The following is a 14784-nucleotide window of genomic DNA, read 5'->3' on the forward strand; positions in this document are numbered from 1 at the left end:
CCTAGCACTGAAAAGATACAGAAAAATGGCCGAGGTAAAAACTGATTGTTGGGATCAGACTGTACTGGCAGAAATTAATTTGCAATGGATGATGCTCTGCTCCATAGAAAAAATGTTAGCAGAAACTGAGATGCAGAACCACTTCACCAGGACGTTTTCCATGCAGATGTCAGAAGAGCAAATTACTCTCTCATCATCACTTAGAAGAAGAACAAAACAAGAGACATTCTTTTCCTTTTGACATTTGTCATGACAGGACTATCTTAAGGAGAGCTGCAGTGGAGGTTTACAGGGGGCAAGCTGAACCAAGCACCATTTCACCATTGCATGTGTCCATGTGTTTAAAACAGAGCTCTCTTGTTATGCTCCTTGCCCACAAGAACAGTGAAGATGAACACTACAGGACGGAAAGCTGACAAAACTGTTTATTACTAATAATTATAATACTTGTTTGTTCTTGCCTTCTCCACTGCAGAGTTTTAAAGACTCTCTTTGTACTCTGGAGCAGTATGAGCCCCCAGCATTAATCTGTTGCCTGGGAAAGCACACTGGATGATCACAAGCAAAGCACATTAGCCCTTGATTTGATCAGTAAAAAGCTGCAAGAAGCTGCACAGCCAATCCCCTGCGCCACAAGTATTTTAAACCCTTTGGGCCAATATCCTTGTAACAATACAACACGTGGAGAGCGAAGCTGTGAATGTAAGTCCGAAGACATGCCGTACCAGCTCAGCACGGGATAACCTTGCATTGTTTCCACACCTACCTGATCCTGGAAACGTGGATTAAGGGTAACCAAATCCTAGCCAAGCTTAAGCCAAGAGGGGAAGTGCCGCAGTACACATGATCTCCGTCTCATGTTGCAGACACGCAGGTGATCCCTGAGCAGAAGGCAGGATGGAGACATGGAGGGTCTGCATGCACACATACACCCAATGGCAGAGACTGAGGGCTCAGACCAGTCCCCACTGAATCAATCGAGAGACTCCTGACGTAGAGCACAGAAGATGGAAAGGAAGGCACAGCCTCTCCTGCATGTGGGAATACCAGGAAGACCCTGCCTGCAGCCTGCTGTAACACCTGAAAATAGCACCTTGCTTCACTGTACATCATTAAGCTTAAATTTGTAAGTATTGCTGCCCAAGGAGGGAAAAGGACTGCAGTTGGAGTGTAATACAACAGCATCTACAAAACAGCCATCTCCCATTGCAGAGCTGCAGAGAGTTGGGTCTGGTTTATCTGCTGATTTTGCAACAGCTTCTGGTTACACTCGCACCACTGCAGAGCACAACTGTCAGGAAACAATTAAAAACAGTGCAAGATTAAACTCTTTAAGGCAAGCAGGACAGAACTGCCTTTGGGAAGTGTCAGATCCTGATTCAACCCAGACAAATGGGCTGAGTGATAAACCTTGCAAATGCAGCAGCTAATTCCTGACTTAAGATAAATTAATAGACCTTTAGTTGGTACAAATTTAGTATAGCTCAGTGGCCTACGACAACATCAGGAGGCTGCAGGATTTCAAAATGTAACAATAATACTAAACCATCCCACCTCCTTACCCTTTCTCTTAGTTCCTCAAGGTCTGTAACTGCACCATACTTGTGGAAGCATTTGAACAGTTGTATTACTAAGAAGTTCTCCTTTTCAGATAATGCAAGAAGGTCCTCCTGGACACCTCCTGCAATCAAGTAAATGGCAAGCCAGCTCAGGCTGGCATCCTACAAGTCAGAGCAAACGTACCCAGAGAAGTCAGCAGACCCCAATGCAACGCTGCAGCTCTAACACTGATTACATATCAGATATTGCCAAATTCACACTGTAAACTGGGAAACAGAAGGGAAATAAAGTCTTTAGTTGTGCCCAGCTACTGTTATCTGGGTGCTCCTTCTTGCTATACTCATCACAGCGTTTTAAGACATTAGCAGTCTTCTGGAACACAGTCTGCTCAACGCAGTCAGGGCTGCAAGGCTTACGGTGACATTTCTGAGGCCCTTTACTATGAAAAGGCCCATAGCTCTCTTTTATTAGGAAGAACTGACTGTGTCCTCCCCTGTAATATCTGCAGAAAATTATTTTTATGCTTTGTATGCAAAATAATAACAGAATGGCAAACCTTATGAAGATTCCTTGGTACTAACTATATATTAATCAGCACTTAAAGAATGGCCATCAGAAGCTTTCTTCACAGTGCAACAGAAAGACTGGCTTATCTTTTTTCCATAGCTACAAACTGAACCCATACAAAACATCGTACTGTCTAATATCCATTCCTTATGTACTGTTCCTTACTGATGCCACAGTACACACAACTGGAGTGTGTTGCTTCAACCATCCACCAGCCTCATGTCCTCTGACAGCTTCCACTTTTGTGCAGAAATGCCCGACTTGACCAAAGCAAGCAATTTAGCTTCTTCAAACTGCCATTCTCCTGCTTTCTATGCTTGTCCAGAGAATTCACTATTTCCCTAAGCCTCCAAAAGGAGCAGTGAGGAGCCATGCAGCAATACCAACTGCTGCTGCCGTGCCAGCAAGAACTGCAGGCGGATGACTATGTGAAGAGATCTCGATGGTAGCAGTTCCTGTATAGTCTCTCAGAATGACTATGTACCTGGATATATGTATCTGTGAAGTACAAGCAAGGGTCTGATTTTTCACTGCTGTGCTCATGCTTCCAAGATGGTCGTACCCAGGAGCACTAATGTAACAAGGATGCCTTCTCCAGATATCCTAACATGCTTCAGTCCCTATGCCCAGCTATTAAGCAGGAGATGAAGGAAAAACTAAAGCACCAGAAGCCTATTAGGATTTCAACGGAGCGGGGCCACAATCTACTCAAAGCAATGTCGCTCTTAATTAAGGTTCAGTCATGGTTCTAAAAATAAGCATAACAGATGAGGCCAATTAGAAAGAAGTCGGACCATAATGGCATCCGCTTGATGTGTCTCTCACTGAATTTGTCTTTTGGGGCTCAGAGCCCTTCTGGTGAATTCAGGGGCAGAGTAGATCTGAAATGTGCTCTGTCCCTTCCTCATTTTCACTAAAAATAAGGAGGACTCTTTAGAAAGATGTGAAGTCCATGAAATGATATTTCATGTTATAGATCTTGGGCATAGTATCTCTCTGCCTACAGGGAGAGCTGCAACCCACACCTCTCTTTATGCTCTGATTAAAACTTTCCCAAAGCAAAAGAAAAAAACAGGCACTGAAAGAAAACTCCCTTCAGGACACTTAGGTTAAATGTATGAATATTCTAAAACCAGGAAACAACCTTCTTGTTTGCAATACGTCCCTCTCTGTAGCTTTTAGAGGACAACTCCACAACCAGTGAATCCTTTCACAGCATATAAAGCTGTGGCTTTTAGCAGTTTCAGACTTTAACACATAAAAAACCCAACAACTTGAGTAACATCTACCAGCTGAGTTCAGTGCTCTACCCCAACTCAGTTTGCTTTCATTTCTCTCTCAGATCCCTTTCCAGTGTCACAGGCAGATGCTACGTGTGCTTGTTCTTTCAGCCCACATCTGGTGCTATTTGTTTTTTTTCCTCTTCGATGAGCATCACTTGGGATGCCTGAATTGCATCAGATCAGACCTCGAGTATCATGTCTGAGCTGGCAGACAGCTACTGAAGCCTTCTAAAGTCTTCTAGGGAAGGGAAGCAGGGAATCGGGACCTTTTGTGCAAGTCTCTTACCATTACCTTCACCAACATTTTGGGAAGATCACCCTTACCAGACCACTGTGAAGAAAGGCTCTGGGTGAAAGCAGAGATGACAGTCACATATGCAGAGGTATATATAGATTTTTTCTACTGTGTTTTTCAGCAATGTGCAAGAAGTAGCCTGTCTCTCTTCCTTGTCTTTTCTCCCTAGCACCAAAAGCAGGCAAATGAAAGCCATGTGGAATGATTTCTTGGCGGAAGGGAACAACCAAGCAATGCTCATCATTCTGATTCTGGTGAGGGCCAAGGTGCAGATGGCTACGGATACGTGACAGCATCATGTGCTGCAGCAGAAATTGCAGGAGACAAAAGATGTATTTTCTGGAAAGCAACGCTCTCCCTCGGGCTGCAGGAAAAAAGTTCTGAGATCACTCAGAGGTGATGGCAGCTGTGAGCAACAGTCGCTCTTTGGTTGAACTCATGAACAGTCAAACATTGTAATTGATGATTATTGGTCTTGTACGTCACACCTCTGTGTTATCGCATTTCTTTGGCAACCCCTGGGCTGCCTTATCCAAGAGAGGCCCATTTATCCCATTTTCCAGAAAAGGAAACAAAGGCCTCAAGAGGTGAAGTGACTTACACAGGATCACCCAACAGGTCTACCGCAGAGCGCAGCGCTAAGAACTGCACCATGCGCTACTGCGTCATTTTCCCTTCATCCAAGCATATCACTGACAGGCAATATTTAGATTGAGGACTTCGCCCTACACAATGAAAGGGTCCCACTGATATTCCTGACAGTAACCAGACAACAGGCTTGAACAGGAACAGCGGGGCTTTGGTTATTAGTGTGAGAGGTGATGTATACAACCTTCATTCTTGTTGATTACTAGATTCAAGGACTTTGTCCTGTTAGCATCTTCTGACAGCTTTCTTTTTTTACATAAAGCATTACCAAGCAACATGGTAAGTATGACTTCAATTGCAGAATAAGAAGTATTTCAGATCTCTATCTTGAGAAAATGTTTCCCACCAGGATAGTCTACCCATGCTGCTCATGCAGGACTGTGGCTTAGACATGTGGGAGTCCCCTGCCTGCTAACTGAAGCACATAAAGGCTAGAATAAGGAGCTGATCAGTGCTGGGTTAACAGCCCTCTGTAATTTCATTCTTCTTGCCACAATTTTACTGTTTCTCCCATTGGGAAAAAAAAAGGAAAAAAAAGAAAAACGAGGAAAAAAGAACAGATCTGGAAGAGAGACAGCTGCCACACTTAGAGTTTTTGCTTTGGCTTTTGTCCTTGAGAAGGACTCTGCTATGTCCTGCCCTCTCCAGACATTTACATCTGCTCTGTGAGCACAGGTAGAGAATCTCAGCAGCCAGACAGCAATGTGATTTAACTTGCCTGTGGCTTTGCAGAACTCACAGAGCTGCACTGATTTATCCTCCCTGATGAATTGGCCCGATGGGCTTAATTCAAATAATTTTTTCTCATTCTTTCCTAGTCAGTAAATTAGTTAAAAAGACAGAAAAACAAGCATAGCTTAGATTCTTTTGCACCCTGATATCAAACACGCAGCAACCTGCAAGAGGAGAAACTTAGGAACAATGGAAGGAATGTGTTTTCCCATTCTCGTTCAGAGGAACTGGGTGGCTGGCAGCAGGAACACCGACCATCCAAGCCTACAGGGAACAGTGAGCCGTGGCAGGTAGCCAGGGGGATTCATATGGTGAGCATCTCAGATGGAACAGGGCTCTCCTCTGAGTTTGAGCTACAATCCACAAGCAGCTCCAATAACCGCAGCATCAAAATGCTGGTGGAAAAATAATCAGCAGGAGAACGTATGCTAAATGCTGAATGTATGGATGTGTCCACATAAACTGGTTTGCATGGATGGGAGGTGACTTTTACACAAACAAACAGGCAAACCCACACAAACCACAGAGCCACTAACAAACCTCTCCTCTCCTTCAGAAACTTTTAATCACTTCAGTAATAATCACTGGCACAGCCAAAGTAGAGGTCGGCAAGTCTGAAATACTCTCCCACATTCAAATTCTTGTACATTAAAGCAACTTCCTGCTTGTAACCAAAGCTTCAATGCGAGTTAAGCCACTGAGATATGCAGACACAGCCTCCGACACTGCCGGAAAAATGAAGGAAAACATTGGCTCTGCATCCAAAGACAAATTAATCCAAGTGAAATGCTAAACTCTGGAGCTTCTGCAGATATCTGCTATTAAATCGACAGGCAAGCAGGATTTACAGTAAGCATAGCCTGAATAACTCACTGCTATAGAGAGGTGGTGTATGCATAGCAGCTTCTTTCCAAAATTTGCTATGGGTCTCATCCCTCAGGAACGTCAGAGTCCCACACCCCAACCACAGATAAATTTGTCCCTGATAAAACTTTCTCAAGGAGATATTTCAGCCTCTAAAATCTGCTCCATCTGGGAGAGATATCATTCATGGTGCAAACTCCCAGCTGCAGGAAAACAAAACATGCCAACTGAGCCCTTCTCTCCTCCTTTTGCAGCCGCTGAAGCTGCACAGGGTCAGGATCCATAACTGACTGCAGTGTCTAAAAGCTAGAACAACTCCACCAAGGTCAGTGAGTTTGCTCCAGATGTGCATCCTTGCTTCTAAGAGCAGAGCATGACTTCACGAGTCACATTCCCTCCTCAGCTGCTCAGTAATAGGCAGCTGCTCAGTAACAACATCTCCTCCAGCTGTGGGAAAGCAGTGAAGCTTCTTGACTTCAAATAGGTCAAGGTCTGCTCTGAATTCAATGCTGCCAACAAAAGTTGCTACTTAGACTTCATGGTGTAAATCTCAGAAGACTGAGACACAAAAATCTGAGGTCATCCAGAGTACCATCTAACTGATGCAGAAGGCTTGTTTTGCTGCCAGAAGAAGCTTTGCCTTAGCAAACACAGTAGAATTTGGCCCTAACCTGCACTCACAAAGGAAGGAAATGAGGCTGTGTCACAACTCTGGTGGATCTAGAGCAATTCAGGAGGCTGACTTCTGAAGACATTTACTTATTTAGAAATGCAGATAGGCTCTCAGCAGGCTTGTCACAAATGCCAAACTCCCACTAGAACTCTCAGATTTGGAATAAACCTTGTAGCTTTTGGAAAGCCAGGCACCTAAATCTGGAGATGCTGCAGGCTTACTGTCAGTCCTGTGGAGATATTTTGATCCCCCACCTCCAGTGAACTTTACCATAAGTGACAAAGCTTTTGACAAGAAAGGACACTCTTCCAGGACCCTTTCCCAGTGAGTCATCCTCAGGCATATCAGCAGCCAAAGCAGTAACATTTTTACACCCAGCCCCACATAAATGTTACTGAAATCAAGAAAAGCTGATGCTTTATTCAAGGCGCAAAAGGTCAGCTCCTTTCACTTCCCTAGCAATGTGCTACAGGCAAGGAAACCTTAGGAACAGGTGGGCATGAGGTTAAGAAGCTGTCCTGGCCCTCTTCCACCATCTAGTTCTACGGGTGCTGGAAATTCATGATATTCTAGTCCAGCATTCCCACTGGAGGGAAGAAGAGTTTGCCAGCCACTCTCCAAGGACAGCAGCCATCAAACACACCCAGCAGACAGGGATGCAGATGTGTACACTCTCACCTGGTCTTCAGCCTTAACTTAACTCCCCCCGGCCACGTAGGTTTGCTGGGCTGAAAGTCAGTGGTCACGCGGTCTGGACTGAGCAGGCAGGGACACGGGTCGGTGCATCCCTTCGCAGCATGTGTGTCCCTGCCAAAGGAAACCAAGGCCATGTAAACAGCAGCACACAAAAAAACTTGTACTTGGCATTTAATAACTGGTTTAAGAAAGAATGCAACACACAGACCCAAGCGGAAAGATAGAGGCATCAGCCTAGTTTTTAGAAAATGCAAAAGAAGATGTCCCAGCAAGCCACTTGTAGCCCTTTTCTTCTCTCTGTCACTGCCCAGTCAGGCTGCAAGAGAGAGGTTTTGCTCTCCTTCCCACCCAGGCAGTGCTCAGCCCTTGGGAGTGCCCCCACAGAACTCAGCACACAGAAGGGAGATCAGCTGCAGCATCCACAGCACAAAACTCATCACCCTGCATCCGTACTCTGAGACTGCAACCCCTGTCTGCAGAGCTCAGGGGCTCCCCTGCAGGATGTAACCACCTGACAAAGGCTTTGAACACAGAAAAGCTGAGAGAAAAGTCCACACGGCAACAAAAAGAAAGAGAAGTCTATTGCCCCCCCTCTAACAAAGTCAGCAAACAAATATTTACCCCTCTTTGTCACACGCACGCAGAAGCCACACAAACACCGTGCACCCATCACTTCAGCTCCTTCCTTCCTGCAGGCACAGTGTTCTCAGTGGCTCCCATTTCTAGCTCCAAGACGTAGGACAGCCTTGAAATTTCCCCCAGCTCACAGCAGCTGAATAAAAGCGAGGCTGGAGAGACCCCTTGCTGGGCCCGCAGCGCGAGGTGCATGGAATGGCCTCTCACCATGCGCTTAGCAGGCTGCAGGCTGAGCACACAGGCCGGCAGCTGGGGCTTTGGATGGCTGAGATGGCTTGGATGCCATTCCGCTGAGAGGCCGGCCGTCTTTGTGTCCAGCTCGGTCCTCCCCCCCCCCCCCCAGCCCCCCCTTCTCCCTCCCTAGCCCCCACGTGCCAGGCAGGAATGTTAAGCCTCACGCTGCGGATGAGATAGCGCGGGGAGCACACAGCAGCACTTTCACCCAGATTAGGGAAAGCGACTGGTCCGCAGCGGCCTTTTTGCTCATCCTGCTTCTCTTTGTCCAAAGTTTACCACAAATCCTGCCTTAGGTGCCTTTTCCCCTCCATGGGCTAAATCTCATTTGGCTTCGTCCTCTGCCACCTGCACTGCTCTCTGCACAGACCTGGACTTGCTGTATTTATAACACAAATGCAACAAGTTGGGGTTTGGAGAGCAACCTCACACACACTCACCACCTGCATGGACAAAATCATGCCGGGCTCCCATCTGTACAGCAGGTGCACAGCCTCCCTTACTGCTCCCCTGTGCAGCGCCAGGGCCACTAACTGCTCCCTTGGGACAACAACAAACTCATTTTTAAAGATCAACTGCAGCACAAAGGACAGGAGAGCTGCTACAGATGACAAAAATTGCGCATATATATACAGTAGATACACATATATGGTAGATCACCTTGAAAGCAATATCCATTACCATGGAAACTATAACAAAGAGCACAATAACACTATTTGATAGAGCTAATTCTCAGTAGAGGTTCAGCCTTGACTGCTATATCACCAACACCCTCCTCTGACATTATGGGCCAGCATAATAAAATAGGAGCTGTTACTTTCAGAGCAGCCCTCGTACAGCAAAACAAATGCAATGCTGTGGTGTTTAAACAACAAAGCCCCATTTCAAGCTTTGTATGAAAATACAGCAGAGATGGCCACAAAGAACGGCACTCATGCAGCAGGGTCACTTGTCTTAGGGCAAATCCTGGCCTCATTTCATCTACGGGGAATAATCATTTTTCTGGTTTGCTGACGGAGGTCACAAAGAGGAGATGCAGGTTACCTGAGGACTTTGCACAGCCAGGATCACGCTGGGGAGACACAACCTCTGTCTGAGGTAACCATGCTACCTCGCTGATTTGGGGTAACCCTCGCATGAGCTGGCCCTGCAGTCTACATGCAGAAGTGCTGGTGCCTGCAACTCCTGTTGTCTTTGAGAGGCACTGTGGGTGCTGAGCCCTTCGGGAAAAGCTTTCTGGATGTCCCACAGTGTTGCCTATAGCCCTCATCACGACACAGGTAACTGTTCAGTTACTAAGTCATACTCCCCCTGTTCTGCTTCTGAATAGGTCCTCTGGACCTCCCAGAATATCCCGAGTTGGAAGGAACCCACAGGGATCATCGAGTCCAGCTCCTGGCTCCACACGGGACCACCCAAAAATGAGACCCTACGTTTGAGAGCACTGTCCAAATGCTTCCTGAACTCTGGCAGCTTGGGACTGTGCCTGTCGTCCTGGGCAGCCTGTTCCATGCCCACTGCCCTCTGGTGCAGAACTTTTCCTAACCTCCCCAGCTCTCCTTCCCCTGACACAGCTCCATGCTGTTCCTTCAGGCTGTCACAGAGAGCAGAGCTCAGCGCTGCCCCTCTGCTCCCAGTGAGGAGCTGTAGCTGCCATGAAGTCTCTCCCCTCAGCCTCCTCTGCTCTGGTCTGATCAAACCCACAGACCTCAGCCGCTCCTCACACATTTTGCCCTCCAGACCCTTCACTATCACTAGGTTACACTGGAGCTGTGCTTCTGCAGGGGGAAGCTGCTCCTGCCTTCTCTCCACCCCAGTAGCACAGAAGTAGCGAGTAACAACATGCAGGACTGGGAAATTGCCCGAAATCTGAAAATAAATAAATAAATAAATAAGAATAATCAGCAGCCAGATAAACTGATGCAGAGGAACATATGCCCATGGCTTCCCCATCACCACAGCCTAGTGATCTTTCAGCACTTAGGACCTTTTTCATTTTTTTTCTTCAACAGCTTTCTAAACACATGAAGAAAGCAAGAGGCAGCACAGACTCCAGGCCTCCAGGGTTCACTGTGGGCAGAACTTCCCCTGTGTCCCCCTTCCAAGTGCTCCCCTATGGATCCACTCAGATCTGAACCTCAAGCAGCAGGTGGTGAGCAGCCTGGGTGTTCCCCCTCACAGGGAGAAAACCCTGCCTGGCTGCATGCAGAACTGCGAAATTGACCTTAGAAAGACAAAGAGTTGTTAATTAGTGCCTGCATGGCCTCTGGGGCTGTTGGTTGGGGGTAAGGAGGAAATGCAGGGGAGTTTTTCCCAAGCCTCTTAAAAAACTCCAACTACTAAGCTCTATGTGGAACAACAGGCTCACTAAGACACTGAAAACTAATCAGGCAGTCTATAAATAACGCCGTTAATCAAGCCCAGTGGGGAACCTGATAGATGAGGATCCTTCCACCAGACAAGCACATGTGCAGGGATGGAGATCTCTTTGAAACGGCGCCCACAAACCCAGCCTTTTCCCTCTGCTCTCAGCTTTCTGCCCCACACTCAACCACACAACCTGGTTGCTTATCTCAGATTTTCTGAGGCGTTCCTACACCATCAGGAGGGCAATCATCTGTTAAACTGCAACACGCCAACAGCCACCTCTGTGCAAAGACGCCCAGAGCCTACCTTGTGTCTTGGCCATCGCAACTTCTCCTTCAAGCAACCCTTCTCCAAAGGGTCGAGTCAGTGGCAGGACGGAACAGTGTGCCAGCCTCTACAAGAGCACCCGGCCCACTGGGATGGTCCTTAAGGCTGAGGCTGCATTTTATTTCGGGATGTTGCAAAGTGCCTCACAAGTGCATAGTTGAAAAGTGTCCCCGGCAAGGAGGGGCCCACAGTTGTTCTTTACGTTATCATGTTGTAGTGAAGCTCATACACAGGAGACAGGAAACCTAGCACAGTCTATTTAAATCTCCTTCATATCCCACCTGAGGCTGGCAGCTGCCTCTCAAATCTTTCCTTTTCTGAGAAGTTCTGGTTTAGTTATGAATTGTTATTTATACTCTTCCAGAGTGCCTTTGGTATTTAATACCACACATGTCAATGAATAGCTGTACAAAAGCACTCTGCTTAACTTCTCTCTCATCTAAAAATATGGCCCGTCACAATCCTTGAAGAGCTCATTCGATGGTTTAGGGAGATCTCTTGCTTTTGACCGTAACCCTCTGTGACCTCCTCCGGCCGTCTTATCTGCCTCCTGCACTGACCTCCCATTACATGCATAGTTGAAATATTTCATACAATTTATCTTAACCTTCCAAGCTCTTGGTTCTTCTCTCTCACCTTTTTTTGCTCTTCCTTATCGCTTCCAAATTGATGCCCAGTCACCAGGTGTGGATTCATGCCTCTGTCCAGCAGAACCCCCAGTGACAGTATCTGAACCTGCAGACCAGTTTCAGTAAGGCTTTGCAGAGGTATCAGCCTCAGAGAACTAAGTATTCATAAAAGGAGTAATGGGAGTAGTACAAATTGTGTCTCTCACTGAGAAAATACTGCAGTGAGAGCTTAGCCTCTGGCTATGGCTCACAAAGGGGATACATAGAAGATACATAGATACATTAGGGGATACAAAGGGGATACATACAAGAAAGCCATAGAAAACCAAACTTCTGAAGTTTTGCTGCTGGTGGCATGTTTTCCAGCACAATTCTATCTGCACTAGTATCCTGTATGCTGCTTTTCTGCTTAGCTCGCAGTGGTTCCAGGTATGAGTCTAAGGCAGGGCTGAGATCACCCATAAACAGCACCAGGAATAATTTAAAAATCTTTTATGCTTTTAAAAATCTTTTCATGATAACTAGTTCTCTAATGGTTCCACCTCTTGGAATAATAGTCATTTATTTTTAACTAATGCCACATTTTCTGCCATGGCGATAGAAGATCTAAGTCCTAGAGATTCCAATCTACAAATATTAATAGCTTTAGTAATTAGTAGTGTCTCACTATTTCTAAGCCAAGTGTTGTTTCCAGAAGAGAGGACAGAACTTAAATTCTGTTTTATAAATCATTTGAATCTCACAGGAGTGTCTACAACCAGTATCAGAATTAAAAGCTTTCCTAGAAAAGCACTTCACATGGTGATGATGCTGAAATCGAACTTAAAAGCAATAAACTCCTATCCCAAGTTCCTACAGTGATTTTTAGTCATTACTCAATAGATTTTTCCTTTGTCTAAAACCAGAATGCAAGAGACTACCCTGCTTCACTACATAAACAGCCAACAGCACAGCACAAGCACAGAAATGAAGAGAAGCAGCAACAAAGCAGCACTCAGCACCGTCAAACCCACATAGAGGGAGATGAAGGGATTAAGACTGCCGAGTCGCCCCAGTAGCGTTATGTTATGTCACAGGGTGTCCTGAGTTCCCCAGCTCAGCCCAGTGAGGTGAGGGCAGTTTGGTGGCTTCACCTCCGGCTATCCTCATCTTGCAGGGTGAGGGTGAGCTCTCAGCGCCTGATGGGCTGGAATTACATCTCCTTGGGAATGAAAACGCCACCTCCACAACAGCACCTCTTCTCTTAGCAAACAGAAAGCTCTTCTGCCTCCTCCTTGTTGATAAAGAGAGGGTTCCCCCAAATAGGGAGGGCGGCTGCGCTCACCTCGGGCATCGACCTTTCCCTGTCCAGCGGGCATGCTGCTTTGCAGATCTTCCTGCTCTGCTTGAAGCCAGAAGACCGGCTTGCTTACGTATTTCTTATTTTGTTACCTCCTGTGGCTGCTCCAGAAATAGCCCATAATCCACATATCCGTCATGCTTACAGAATCTCCTTTAGCTGAAGTGGAAGCAGCTCCGTCTGTCAGAGCATGAAGACCCAGGTCCTCCCCATGCCACTTGTGGCACTCAGCTGGCAGTGGCAACAGGTCTGTGAGTCTGTGCTCAGGGGACCCATGAGCCCAACACAGACTGGAACCAGCTGGAAATAGGCAGACAAGGCATTTTTTCCATCAAAATAAAAAATCTAAAGCTTTTACAAGAAAAAGTTTTTCAGGTCCTGGGTGAAATCTCTAACATGCCATTTATGGCGCTCACCTGAGATGGAGGACTTCGCAAACCCAGCTGTAAGTTTGGAGCTTAACGAGGCAGACAAAGAATTCAAGGCTGTTTAATGGGCACCTCAAAGTGCAACAGGTTCTGCCCATGAAAAACCTTGGAAGGATTTTCCTTCATCTTAATGCAAAGCAAGGCATGTTTGAAACCTCACATGAAATCCCACGTTAATCTTGAGACTAAACAAGGTATTTTTCCCATAGAGTTCCGCAATGGTATCCACATCTCAACCAGAAACAATGATGTCCAACTCCTGCATTTAGATGGGTCTGTAAAGCCTGGGGGAAAAAATTTACAACCTCAAACTGGCGAGCTGCTGGCTGCTGCTTCCACGATACAAAGTAATACGAACACAAATATTTTTCATTCATATCACAAGCACATCTGTGCTGGTATCTGTTAAAATGCGATTAGTAGAGCTGATCTGCATGCCATAAACCAATCAACAAAAGAAAAAAGCAGAAATTTTCCAGGAACAGTGCAGAGTAGAGGCAGTTTGCGTAAGAAATTTTAGATGAATACACCTCACATTTGATAACCTACAATTTCAGTCTAATAGCTCCTACGCAGACCTGCTGAGTGGGTAAGAAGTCACTTGTAATGAAATCAGGCTCCTACCTTTCCTTCTAGGAGGGCTCATCACTTAAATCCAACTTAAAAAACTGCAAATTAAGGGCAGAGAATGAGCACTGACCTTCATGTACGGAGTGGAAAAATCTGCAGAATGGAGACTGGGTTTTGACTGTGCAATACCATCTAGTCCTACCTGCCCAATGCTTTTCTGGCTTTCTCTTTTGTCTGAGATTGGATGGGTTTTATTTGACGTGACCTCAATCCCACAATCTGTCCACGTCGTGTTTGCACAGTCCCACACAAACACACATAAATAAGCTGCTTCTGCACTGTACCTGTTTGCAAGCAGAGATCTCAAAGGAGTATTCACATTCATTTGGGTTCCACACTTAATTTGGTATTGGCCAAGGCATCTTTGAGAGAATGAACTCCCTCTTTGTCCTCAAGAGAGACCTAATCCTCGTTTTGCCCTGGAGGATTACTGGATACTTAGAAAGGCACTCACATGCACATTTTTGGTTTGTGCCAGCTGCATTTGGGTCCACAATATGCAGCATTTTCACTCTGGTCTTTAGGTTTGCTAATAGCATTCCTCTGCACCCAGACCTCGACCCCAGCGACTGCCACCCTTTTAAAGACACCCTAAACCAAGCCTTTCTGAAACGCAAGCCCTCCCCTGCTTTGCATGATCAGCTCTCCCTCAGACAGCGGTGTGAATTCAGGCAGGGAGCTGGGCACGTTGCCTGCACTGGGAACAGGCAGTTGCAGCGCACAGTTCCCTGCATGGTCCTGCCAACCTGAGCCCTAGCTGCAAGGAATAACCCAGAGAGCTGAAAAAGTGAGTTGTTATACCTACTCAGTTCCTGGCTTTTTATAATAGAAGTTCATGGTTATACTGAATTGTAGCTTGCCACCCAGAGAGCTTGT

At 46.2% G+C, this 14784-nt stretch overlaps 1 protein-coding gene across 16 annotated transcripts in view; it reads right to left on the bottom strand.

Moving 5' to 3' along the window:
* Nucleotides 1-14784, bottom strand: part of SHROOM3 (shroom family member 3) — a 139926-nt gene that overhangs the window by 20996 nt on the left and 104146 nt on the right. For 11 of the 16 annotated variants that reach the window (XM_420592.8, XM_004941163.5, XM_004941166.5 and 8 more), the window contains one exon: nt 7301-7429. The exons of 1 other annotated variant lie outside the window; for it this stretch is intronic. In XM_420592.8, the coding sequence (XP_420592.5) occupies nt 7301-7429 (129 nt within the window). Of the gene's footprint in view, nt 1-766; nt 7430-7939; nt 8186-12644; nt 12895-14784 lie in introns of those variants that run through there. 4 more of the 16 variants (XM_040699724.2, XM_046940803.1, XM_046940802.1 and 1 more) reach the window with 4 other exon arrangements.

This window comes from Gallus gallus, chromosome 4 (genome assembly GCF_016699485.2).
Source record: "Gallus gallus isolate bGalGal1 chromosome 4, bGalGal1.mat.broiler.GRCg7b, whole genome shotgun sequence".
Lineage (NCBI taxonomy): Eukaryota > Metazoa > Chordata > Aves > Galliformes > Phasianidae > Gallus > Gallus gallus.